Source organism: Solanum stenotomum, chromosome 5 (assembly GCF_019186545.1).
Source record: "Solanum stenotomum isolate F172 chromosome 5, ASM1918654v1, whole genome shotgun sequence".
NCBI classification, from domain to species: domain Eukaryota; kingdom Viridiplantae; phylum Streptophyta; class Magnoliopsida; order Solanales; family Solanaceae; genus Solanum; species Solanum stenotomum.
In genome coordinates, this window is record NC_064286.1 from 44,593,875 (window position 1) to 44,606,495 (window position 12,621).

The 12,621-nt window shown below is 32.0% G+C and overlaps 3 protein-coding genes across 3 annotated transcripts; 1 reads left to right on the forward strand and 2 right to left on the reverse strand.

The window, feature by feature from the left end:
* Window positions 1–1,207: 1,207 nt before the first annotated feature.
* LOC125864030 (uncharacterized) lies at window positions 1,208–2,120 on the reverse strand. The gene is made up of 2 exons (XM_049543980.1): window positions 1,845–2,120; window positions 1,208–1,591 (listed from the first exon to the last, which is right to left on the reverse strand). Exons 1-2 carry the CDS (start codon window positions 2,118–2,120, stop codon window positions 1,208–1,210), a joined length of 660 nt encoding a protein of 219 aa, XP_049399937.1.
* Window positions 2,121–3,258: 1,138 nt separating this feature from the next.
* On the forward strand, window positions 3,259–4,584 carry LOC125864031 (uncharacterized). The gene has a single exon (XM_049543981.1). The coding sequence runs from the start codon at window positions 3,259–3,261 to the stop codon at window positions 4,582–4,584; it is 1,326 nt and encodes a 441-aa protein (XP_049399938.1).
* A 2,748-nt stretch (window positions 4,585–7,332) lies between these two features.
* On the reverse strand, window positions 7,333–10,734 carry LOC125864537 (protein DETOXIFICATION 29-like). Its single transcript, XM_049544556.1, has 7 exons — window positions 10,310–10,734; window positions 9,265–9,806; window positions 9,080–9,166; window positions 8,806–8,862; window positions 8,415–8,653; window positions 7,888–8,093; window positions 7,333–7,489 (listed from the first exon to the last, which is right to left on the reverse strand). Exons 1-7 carry the CDS (start codon window positions 10,547–10,549, stop codon window positions 7,424–7,426), a joined length of 1,437 nt encoding a protein of 478 aa, XP_049400513.1. The 5' UTR covers window positions 10,550–10,734; the 3' UTR covers window positions 7,333–7,423.
* Between the last annotated feature and the right edge of the window lie 1,887 nt (window positions 10,735–12,621).

Genomic DNA, 12,621 nt, shown 5'->3' on the forward strand with positions numbered 1-12,621 from the left:
TCATTAAAGGATTGAGATGTAAATTCACCAGCATTATCAAGACGAATTGTCGTTATAGTATAATCTAGGTTTTGTGCCCTCAACCTTATAATTTGAGCCAACAATCTCGCAAAAGCCATGTTGCGAGTTGATAATAAGTACACATATGACCATCTTGTAAATGCATCTATCTAGATCATATAACATTTAAATGGTCCACATATATCACCATGTATACGTTCCAGAAATGTAGGGGATTCAATCCCAACCTTAGTTGTTGATGGTTTAATAATCAATTTCCCTTGGGAACAAGCAATACAAGAGCATTCTTTAAATTGAAGAATTTTCTGATTCTTCAAAGTGTGTTCATGTGAATTCTCAATAATTTTGTGCATATTATTATAACTGAGATGGCCCAACCGGTCATGCCAAATGATGAAATCATTATGATTAATAAACCTTTTATTCACCATGACATGTGATTCAACCACATTAATACTTGTGTGGTACAACCCAGAAGAAAGTGCAGATAATTTTTCATGCACAAATCTTTTTCCTTCTTTTATTGTAGTAACAAATGTATTCAATATGTCCTTCATTAGCAGTCTCAATATGATATCCATTTTGGCGAATAACCTTGAAACTTAACAAGTTTCTTTGAGACTTACTACAATACAAAGCATTGTTAATGGTCAATATTGTTCCCCCAGATAGTAATAATGATTCTCTCCCAGAGCCCTCAATTATTTTTGTACTACTAGATATTGTATTAACATTGGCCCCTTTCATAATTAAATGAGAGAAATATTTCTTTTCTCTTAATAAAGTGTGAGTTGTAGCATTATCCAGAAGGCACATATATCTGTTACTCATCTTGGATCCAATTGAGGACTGAGAAATTTTATTTATCTTCATAAAATAAAAGTACATCATAAGAGATAAAATAACTAGCAATATTGCAAGAAAACTTTAGTCTTTATATTATTTTATTTTATATTTTAAAATAAAAGTAACATAAAAAAAATGATAATCAAAAGCACACAAAAACAAGAAGATATTGTACATCATAAAATAAAATCAAACATCAGTTACGATCTCCAAAGAAGTCTTCAACCTCCAAATGAGTAATATCATTGAGGTCATTAAAATCATCATTCTTCAAAGCCAAATTTGCTTCAATATTATCATTGTACATTTGCGAAGGTCTTTCCTCTATTATTTTCAAATGTCAAGTGTGATTCCACCCGAGCATTAGAAGAAGATTACCACCTCTATTTGCCTTTCTTTTAAAGGAATTTTGATAAAGCCTGACAAAATGCTCAGGAGTCCGACATTCATTCTTCCAATGATCTTTCATGCCACAACGATGACAGTTGCCTCTTAAAGTATTACTTTGAGAATCTATATTGTTCTCTCTTTTATAATGACCACTACCACGATGATTATCATATCGTTTTCTGCCATTGCTACGTCCACACACATTATTATGGCCTCGATTTTTATTTTGTCTTCTATCAAACTGGCCATGTGCTTCTACCACATTTGCTTCCGGTAAAGGAGCAGTTTTAGTGAGACGGACTTCATGATTTTTCAACAAAAGCGTATTATGTTGCTTAGCCACAAGAAGGCATGAGATTAAAATCAGAATACTTTTTAAATTTTCTTTCACGGTATTGTTGTTGTAACATCAAATTTGAGGCATGAAAAGTAGTAAGAGTTTTTTTTCAACATATCCTCATTTGTTATATTTCCCCACATAATTTTAATTGGGAAGTTATATTATAAACAACAGAATTATATTCACATACAATTTTAAAGTCCTGTAATCGTAAGTGTATCCAATTATAACAATCCCTTGGCAATACGGTTGCCTTAAGGTGGTCATACCTTTCTTTTAAACCAGTCCACAATTCAAGTGGATCTTTCACTGTCAAATATTCAGCCTTTAATCCTTCATCAAAATGATGACGAAGAAAAATCATAGCCTTCGCTTTGTCCTGACTAGATGTTGCATTACCTTCAGTAATGGTGGTACCAAGACCTTTAGAGTCTAGGTGAATTTCAGCATCGAGTACCCATGATAAATAATTTTTGCTAGAAATATCAAGTGCCACGAACTCCAATTTTGACAAATTTGACATGATGAAAAACTATCATAAAAATAGTCAAATTAGATTAAATTAATAAACTTTTAACCATTGAAAGTTAAGAATATCATATGTAGTATTCTTTAATAAGAAATTTTATTTTCATTAATTAATAAAATTTACTACCATCTTATATTATTTAGAGAACATATAAACTGAAAATATTCTATTGTATACTTGTGCTTAGAATATGAAAATAATAATAGTTATATCACCGAAACATACCTTATAAGAAATTTCGTGCTATAACGTGTTATAAAATATTTGACTTAACAAAACTAAAGTAAAAGGGAAGAACAATAGAGAGAGTATTTGAACATAAACAAAGAGAGAGTGAAATTGCTGTGTGTTTTTGTTATATAAATTTGATGCCTATTTATAGGCCAAGGGCATGTGGCAAAGTGTGGCTTGCCAAGTTAACCACACTTTGGCATGAGTGAAACATTTCTACCATGGTAACTCCACATGATATCCACAAATTTACAACAGTCTTTTAATTATGATTTGAATTCTATTTGATTTTTTGATAAATAGTACTCCCTCCGTTCCATTTTATGTGGCAACATTTGACCGGGCACGGAGTTTAAGAAATAGATAAAGACTTTAAATGTTTACCAAATTACCCTTTAAAAAATAATAATATTAAAATTTAAAAACAAAATATACGCAGTCCAATTTTTTTTTAAAAGTACATTCATTTTCTCTCTCCTATATATTGGTGAAGGCTAAAGTCAAAAAAGATAAAAGTACAGTGACTTTTTCAGATTTATGTTCCCAAAAATTACTCATTTTCTCTTTTCTCTTTTCTCTTTCTAAGTAGTTTAGAAACCACTCTCTCTTTCTCTTATGAAGAAGATCGTCCCATTTTTGCAAATCATGTTTTTCTTTTTAAAAAAAAATCCTCTTCTTGATTCCAATTATTTTTAGATTTGTGGCGCCAAAATCACATTAAATTTATGGCGCGAAATCATAATTTTGTTTGAATTTTTTCAGCAAATGCTATTAAGAGAGATGTTTTTTATATTTTCATGTCATTTTTTCCCTCTGTTACCTTTGAAAAATTTCTCTTGCAGGACTATTGTATTGTTTTCTTTCATCTCCTTTTTTTTCGTTTCTTGCTTATACTCCAGAAATGAGTATAGTTGTATTTCCGGAAGATCCAACCACTAAAAACAAGCGATTAAAATTTGAAGAACGTCAAGCCATTGCAGATTGGCTTTTGAAAGAAAGCAAGGAAGGAAAACTCAAATATGGATCTTTAAAACAAGCTAGTATTTTGTTCAACAAATCAAGAAGAACTATTTCACGCATTTGGAAGCAATGTAAATCATCTGTTGATAATGGTACACCGTTGGATGTGTCTTCGAAACTTGTAGGCAGAGTTGGAAGAAAACGGGTGGAAGTTGACATTAATCAAGTTAAAGAAATTCCACTTTGTCGTCGAACAAATATTCGATCTCTGGCTTTTGCGATGAACATGGCAAAATCAACTGTCTTTCGGCGGATAAAAGATGGCACTATTCGGACACATACCAATTCCATTAAGCCTCAACTAACCGAACAAAATAAGAAGGTACGACTTGAATTTTGCTTTTCAATGCTTGATCAGAGCACAATTCAGACAAATCCGAAATTTGTGAATATGTTTAATTATGTTCACATTGACGAGAAATGGTTTTTTTTATCTAAAAAGAGTGAAAGGTACTACCTACTTCCTGAAGAACATGAGCCTGATCCATATCGCTCTTGCAAAAGTAAAAACTTTATTCCAAAAGTTATGTTTATGGCTGTTGTTGCTCGTCCTCGATTTGATGAAAATGGAATTGAGCTATTTTCTGGAAAAATAGGTATTTTTCCATTTGTAGTTAAGGAACCAGCTAAGCGGAATAGCAAAAATCGAACAGCAGGAACTCTTGAAACAAAACCTATTCTATCAGTAACTAAAGATATCACTAGGGCTTGTTTGATTGAGAAAGTTCTTCCTGCCATTAGATCAAAATGGCCAGCTTCGGATTCAAACATTCCTATCTGTATACAACAAGATAATGCAAGACCACATATTGGTGTCAATGATTTGGAATTTGTTGAAGCTGCCCAAAAAGATGGATTCGACATTAAACTATGTTTTCAACCACCTAACAGCCCTGATTTAAATGCGTTGGACCTTGGATTTTTTAGAGCAATCCAATCTCTTCAATATCAAAAGGCTCCTTCAAATGTTGATGAATTAGTGGAAGCGGTGGAAAGATCTTTTGATGAAATGAAGGTTGAACAACTCAACCATGTATTTCTTACTTTACAATCTTGTATGATTGAGGTGATGAAAGATAATGGAGGCAACAACTACAAAGTGCCTCATTTGAACAAAAACAGATTAGAAAGAGAAGACAATCTTCCACTTCAACTTTGTTGTGATATTGGTATTGTCAATCATGTTTCAACTCTACTTCAACAATGATAGGGATTACTAGTATGGCAAAATTTTCTTTTTTGAAATCCACTTTTGATAATTTTGCAAGAACATAGAAAATTTTAACAAATGAAAACTGAAATGATGTTTTATAAGTAGAGAAAGTACTAGTATTGTGTACATCCAAGGTGATCCATGTAATTTTTGCACTCCTTTAATATGTGAAAGTTGAAATGATATTTTGTCAAGTATATTAGGAGCATTACTATTGTTTACAATCATGGTGACCATATGTAATTTTTGTACTTATGGATATTAGTTATGAAAGTATAACAAAAATTACGATGGATCCAAAGTAGCATGAATTATTTGTAGCATTGTCACCTTTTTTTGGGTGCCTTTTTGCTAATTTAATCTTAAAAACAAATTTCATTGATATTGAATTAAAATTGTAAGTTGAGAGCAATGTTACGAAATGATTATTATTGAATTGTTCACTATCTAGTTTGAATTTGAAGTTTTTGATTTTCCTTAAATAGATTGTAATTTAAGATAATCATCAAATTCATGTTAGAATACTTTGCATTAAAATCATTACCTTACTAAGTGAAAGCCCCAAAATTTTAGTGATAAAATAAGAAAGCAATGTAATGTAAAAATGCAAATCTTTTTTTCTTGGTGAAACATTAGAAAGAACGAGTGGACAAAAAAAATTTACAAATTGGAAAGAGTACAAAATGCTTAGGAAAAAAAATGGAGTAAAGAATGGTATCTAGTCATAAACAACAAAAAGCTGCAACATTGTTTTTATAGGAAAGAGAAATTGCAGGTTCAATTAATTAATAGATGACCTTTTATAAAAAAAAAAAAGAGTATTATTTTTAAAATTAAGTGGGACCAATAAGGGTAAAAGAGGAATTGTATGTTTAAATATTTGCCATATATGGAAATGTGACATTCTTTTTGGGACTGACCAAAAAGGAAATGTTGCCACATAAAATGGAACGGAGGGAGTATTTTATTGACTTTAGGAATTTAGTATCTTCAACAGATCTTTTTGCTTAATTTTAGGTTTAGAAGTTATTAGTTTTCTTACAAATTGAATTCTTAGACTGCAATGAAATAATATCAATCATTTAACATTAAATAGCTTTCTTTATTTTTATTTTTTTTGTGCAATTTATTCTCTTTTTAAACCAACAATTGGTATCAGAGCCATTTTTCTTGAGGGACCTGTGAATGAAGAGATGAATTCTTAAAATAGTGTTTCACGAATGACTTCATCTATTTTGATGGTGGAAATTCTCAGTTATGGGTTGTGAGAATGGAAACCTATTACCTGTAGACTCTTGATCTTTGGAAAGCTATGGAAGAGCATTATGAAATTAATTCGCTGCCAAATAATCTCACCATAGCTCAAATCAAGAATTACAAGGAAAAGAAAACCACAAAGTCTAAAGCGAAGGCAACTACTCTATTTGTTGTTGTTTCAACAACTATTTTCACAAGAATTATGTCTCTCACATCACCTAAAGAAATTTAGGATTGTCCGAAGAAATAATATGTTCGAGATGAAAGACTTCGAGGAATGAAGGTATTGAATTTAATAAGAGAATTTGAGTTGTAGAGAATGAAAGACTCTGAGACAGTCAAAGAATGTTCTGACAGATTGCTTGACATTGTGAACAAGGTAAGATTACTACGCGTTGAATTTAAAGATGCAAGAATTATTAGAAAAAATTCTTGTTACCCTGCCCGAAATCCGTGATGTCCCATAGTACCCAAACCGAAGTTCATGATGAAATCAACATTGTTGTTTCCATTAGCGGAGAATCTACCTAGCTAATGAAATGATTACAAGCATTAACTAGTCGGGTGGATCAAATTCTAGGATTTTTGGGTGATGTTAAGTGATCTTATCAGGGGTGATGTTTAGGTGATCTTGTGATGTATATAGGTGTTTTTGGGTATGTCAGGGTCCTATCCTGACACTTCTATTAATGATAGGATCTTTGAAAGACTTCATAGTGTCAACGTCTCATGTATGTATGTATGTATGTTTTGGCTCACTTCTTGTAACTACTTATGTTTAATCCTATATTTTGGAAACATAGTTCCTTTATGAAGCAATATCTTAGGTCTCAAGATTTCTCTATTTTTCATGATTATGTCATGGTATCTTTTTCATGTAGAGTTGTCCACTTGATCAAGTTAAGGCATCAAATTCTCCGTTTTGAACTACCAAGCTTTGGGGCGTGACAGATCACAGAAGGTGTTTTAACTCTGTAAATCTTTGTATTGGTTGAAACATACTCCACATTGTTGATTTGCTAAATTGTCAACTGCTCTGAAGATGTATGAATTTAAATAATCATACTCAAATTATTATCTTTTTACCTTGCAAGGGACAAATGTGCAGATTAATGTTCCTGTCTATGTGGATGACTTGATTTTTCTGGAAATGAGCATGGTACTATTACACGGTTCAAAGACTATTTTTCTCAAGTGTTTCTACAAGAAAGATTTAGGTGTTTTGAAGTATTATTTGGAGTATTCGATCAGTGTTTATGGTAACAGTCAAGAGACATCGTATATTGCTCAAAATCCGGTCTTTCATGAACAGACCAAACATATTGAAGTAGATTACCACTATATTCGGGATGAGCTACTTGATGGTAGTATATCTCCACTAATACATACATACTGTAAAAAAAGACTGATATAATATGTGTATTAAATTATGAATATACAAATGTAGAATTTTTAATAATAGGAGAAGAAAACAAATAAATGGAGTGAGCCTTGTTTCAAAAATAGGATGAACTTTTGCTTGTTTGATTTTCTCATTGAATTGAATTAAGAATGGATTGAATTGGACTTGCTTATATTAGGAGGTTGATTGGTTCTCCACTTCACCACCCCAGGTTCTCACTCTCTCCTCTGCTTGAAGAGCCTGCAATAGTTTGAGAAACTAATAATAACACGCGAATGTCTAATGATATGTGTAATTCATGTATAATATGTGTATAACAAGCATATAATTTATGTATTATCGGTTTGGAAGAGTAAAAAGTGAATCCGGCCAGTTATTTGTGTAAGGATTTCCATGAAGTATTACTCCCTCGGAATCCGATACATCAATATCATAATCCTTGTTGTATTGGGTAGTGAGGTTCAATCTAACAATATCTACCAAATTTATGCCTAATTCTTCAATCTCTTGACTTGCCTTATCATTTGACAAGTGTTATAGCTAACATTATGTGATTTATACCATATGTCTAATCCTTGGTTGGAAGAGATACCTAGTGGAATTTTTGAGGTGCTCACAAATTGACTGGTTAGAATTACCTGTTTGTGCCAACTGGTTCGCGCAATGATAAGAAACTGGAAGAGTGTCTGAAGCAAGCTGCCAGCAAGCATAGCTGAAAGTATGCCTTCAACTCCAAATTTGAACTTGTAACCAAGCAATGCACCCAATGGCAGCCCAAAACCATAATAACATCCAATGCTAATTAAGGCAACTTGAAGCTGCCATCCTGCACCAACTGCCACTCCTGCATTTTGCAATTTGATCAAAAATAGTTATAGCGCGCTAATCATAAGCATATGCAAACTTGCAAGAACTCATTTGATCATAGGTTTATGATATGTTTCAATAAGTTGTGTCCATAGGTTTTGCGTACTATCAAATGTTAGGGCGTCTGGTAACAGGAAAACGTCACTATAACTTGTTTGAATGACCTTTTTGGCATCTATATTGTCCTGAACTTCACTTTATTTGTGAATTGCAGCTATGTTCAGCCTGGATTCGTGAGAAATTTGCGTATCTATGTACCTCAAGAATATGTCAATGAGTAGAAATTAGATAGAAATACCAAGTAGAACAGGTTGGATGCCATTAAGGAAGATGATAGCTGCAAGAATATAGCCCAACTTTGATGTCTCCTTTATGACATGCTGCTCATTTGTGAATAGTCTTGGAAACTCTTTTCTGGTAGCTAATATTGTAGCTGAGAATATAAGGCCAATCACTGCTGATGTCAAAACATTGACTGAAATGGTAAATTTTGCTGCTTTTGGATTTCCAGCTCCTAATTCATTTGAAACTCTCACACTGCAATGCCATAAAAATCTCAGGGAGGGCAGATTTACAACCAATAGGTGACATATACTTGATCAGAAATATAAAATTGTTATCATCTAAGTTTGCTAACTATAACTCCTACTAGTTCTCATTCGATTTTGTCTTGCACGGAAACAGCTAACCTGGTCGATGAAGTGAAACCAAAGGCAACCGTCAGTGTCCACAGTTGCAATCCGAGGCTGTCATATCCAGACCAGTTGGTTAACATGTAAGGATTTGTAGTGAAAGAATTCAAAAGAAAGTTTATTGTGAAAGAACTCAAAAAGGAGAAGATCAAAAATCAAGTTTGTGAGACAACAAAAGGGTGGTCATATCAAAAATTCATTACACGGACGATGTATATAAGTTAAATCCAAGAAACTTTAGTTGCTATGGAGCAACAAGATATATACTAACCAGATCGTTATGGCGTCAACAGCAACTGTAGCATTTTTCAAGCCTCCTACCATTAGAATCACAGCTGTGAAGTACCAAAGCTCTAAACTGCCACCAGTCAATGTCTCTCATCACAAAAATGGTACTAGTTGAAACATTTCAAGAGATATTAAGTACTAATTACCAAGCTTCCAGTCTCTACTTACCATACCATTACCGCGGAGGCAAGTGATAGCTTAACGAAGTTAGTCAATGATTTGAAAGCCAGGCATGAAAAACCAGTCCATGCCTCTGGAAAATAGCCCGAAATTATGTAAATAAGCTGAGCAATGTCCAAAAACCACCAAGAGATATTTCCTGCAATTGCAGCACCAAAAAGGCCATGCCCTCCCTTTACCACAAGAATCCAATTTAGCAATACATGAATTGCCAATCCTCCCATGGATATGATGGCCATAAACCAAACTTTGCTCTGAGATTGAAGAAACTTCTGCATAGGAAAGTTGAGGGCATATGCAAACATTTGAGGAATTATCCAAATCGCATATTTCCCTGCAAGATGAGAGATGTCTTTATCTTGACGTAGGAACTTTAGTATCGGCGATGTGAAGACAAAAACTGGTGTGAGCAACAAAGATGTAACTCCAGTAATGATCCATGATCTTTGCAAGTAAACTCCAAGCATATTGAACTGTCCAGCTCCCACTGCTTGACCACAAAGTGTTGCCAAAGCACTTGCCATCCCTAACTAATACCCAAGAATTAACAAGGTAAAAAAAAAAGATCTTTAAGATCCCAATCATGTTATACTTAGATTACTTATTAACCAAAGACGGGAGGGTTATGTGCTTCATCTAAAATGTGTACGTATAATAAAATCATACTCATTCAAAACTCACTAAAGGATCATGCTCAGAGACGGAGCTAAAGTGTTAGCTCAATTCAGTAACTTTGATTCATACTATGTTATTAATCTTATTCTATACTCGATAAGTACCAATACACAAGGGGGGAGTTGATCCCCTTTTTTTGTGAGCGAATGAGTCCATACTTATTCATCACTGGAAGACATATTCGGATTAATTGTCATTTATTGAGTGAACGATAAAGATAAGGAATTTGAAACCGCTAAAGATAGGGGTCAGATAAATAGTTGGAAAGTGGATTAATTTAGAAACAGAAGTCATAAGCTTCAAATCCTGACTCCGTATCTTCAAAATCAATAAAAGCAGGGAATATATAATAGCATACCATGACTCCATAGACAAATCCTGCTATAACATTATGAACTTCTGAGACAGCAGCAAGCTCTAAATCTCCCAATCTTCCAGCAAAGGCAGCTGTCACAAACTCAAGAGAAAACAAAGAAACTGCATTCAAGATAGCTGGTCCTGCTATATGCCACACCTTCTTTGCTTCGACACACCATTTATTCCCTATTTTTTCCTTTTCAGTCTCTTGACTCTCTATTTCTAAGGCCTTTTGTTCCATTTTTTAGAACCTGATGCTTCAAGACTCTGCTTTAGCTTAAACAAATATGAATAATTGAGATGTTACTTTAATATTGACATGTGCCCCCTTGTCTATATGTTTCATTATTTAAATTGAGTTAGTAAATTACTTTAAAATATCTAAACAAGATTGTATGAGTTGGGTTTGGTAAATGTTTAGTATATAAAAAATATTGTGAGCTAATCATCATTCAAAAGATGTAAAAGGTATAAAAATTTGAGCTTTCTGTCCACTTTTGTTGACTCTGGACAATAAGACTAATAAATGATTGAAATAGACACTGGCAGATTAATTAAAAAAAATTAATTTTATAAATATGTTGAAAAATTATTAAATATTTGATTGCAAATTCATAAATTTTAAATATAAATACACTTGTGAAAATAAACAGTCAAATTTATTTGGCTAAGACTCCAACTAGTTGCTGATTTATCATACCATATAAGACTATAAGTTATAATTTTATTTGATTAATATTAATGCTTATTTAAAAAATTAAATAATTATCATAAACAATAAAAAGTTTGACATTTAGGCATCCTCGACAAAAGACTCTGACTAGATTCAATTCAAATAAACTCTATTTAATTAAAGTCACATTTTCATTTCCTGCTTTATGGAATTTATTACATAACGAATCAAGAACAAAAACACAAGGGGAGGGTTGACGTTGACATACTTACAGGGGCGGCTTTATATTCTTTAAAAAAAGAAAACGGAACTGATATATCTTTTAACTTTTTTATGGCGGATTTAGATTTGTCATTAACGAGTGTCAATAATTGTAATAAGAAAAACTTCGTCACATAGCAGATTCAGATTTGTTATTAAAGAGTGTCAACGATTGTAATTAGAAATATAATTATGAGGCTAGTAAGACTTGAGTGTCAATGATTGTAATAAAAAAAACTTGAAACTCATGACCTCAAAGATTTTTCACAACATTTTAATTACTAGACTATACTTTTAACTTGTGTTAAAAAGAGTCAATACTTGTATATATATATTTATTAAATCAAAATTTGAGCTCTATATAGAACGTAATTTTCTGGTGGCGACATCCCCTTGGATAAGGGTGGGTCCACCATCTGATCTTACAAAAGTGGCTCACATATACCCTTATTGATACAAAAAGGAAAAAAAAAAAGTTAATTTATTTTTTAATATTTTTTAAAAACAAATCATGTATTTGATTTTTTTACATAAATTATTTTTTGACTTCTTTGATTATTATTATTATTTGAGTTTCTTATTCCTTTTTTTCATTCTTTAGTGTAAAAATATGAAAAATAAAAAGAAATAAGTGTGAACGAAAAAAGATTAAAAAGCTAAAAAAAATATTTTTTGTGGCTATATTGCAATTTAGTTTTTGTAGCTGTAAAAAAAAATTGGAGCATCTATAATAAATTTTACAAGAAAATAAGTGAAAAAAATAAATTTGACCATCAAAATAATAAATTTAAATTAGTTAACAAATAAAAATTTTCAAAAGGAAAAAACACGTGAGAATGATCAAATATACCCCTACATCGATTATCTTATTTTTTTCAATAAAAAAAATTTAAAAGCTAATTTAAAATATTTTTTTTACTTTCGTTAGAGGAAAATGGTATATATAAGTAATTTGTGTAACAATAGGGTATATAAGTCACTTTCATGACAAGGGATATATATGTTCTAAATAACAAAATTAAAAGGTGTTCGTGATTCGTTTGGATCGGTTATTGGTTAAAACCAAAATCAAACCAATCTAATCGGTTTTTTAAATTTCTAAAATCAAAACGAAATAAATAACCATCGATTTGGTTATTGTCAATTTGATTCGGTTTGGTTTAATTTTTCTGATTTTTTTGGGTTTAAAAGTAATAAACTTTTTTAGGACATACATATCTCGATAGACAGAAATACCTAGTACATGAATAATCCACAAGAAAGCTAATGTCGGTCCAATTAAGCAATACTACAGTTATTATTACGTGAACAAAGTGATTCAATTAAGAGAAAATATGACTATATTATGTGAGATCGGGTAGGTAAAGACTAAAGTAATG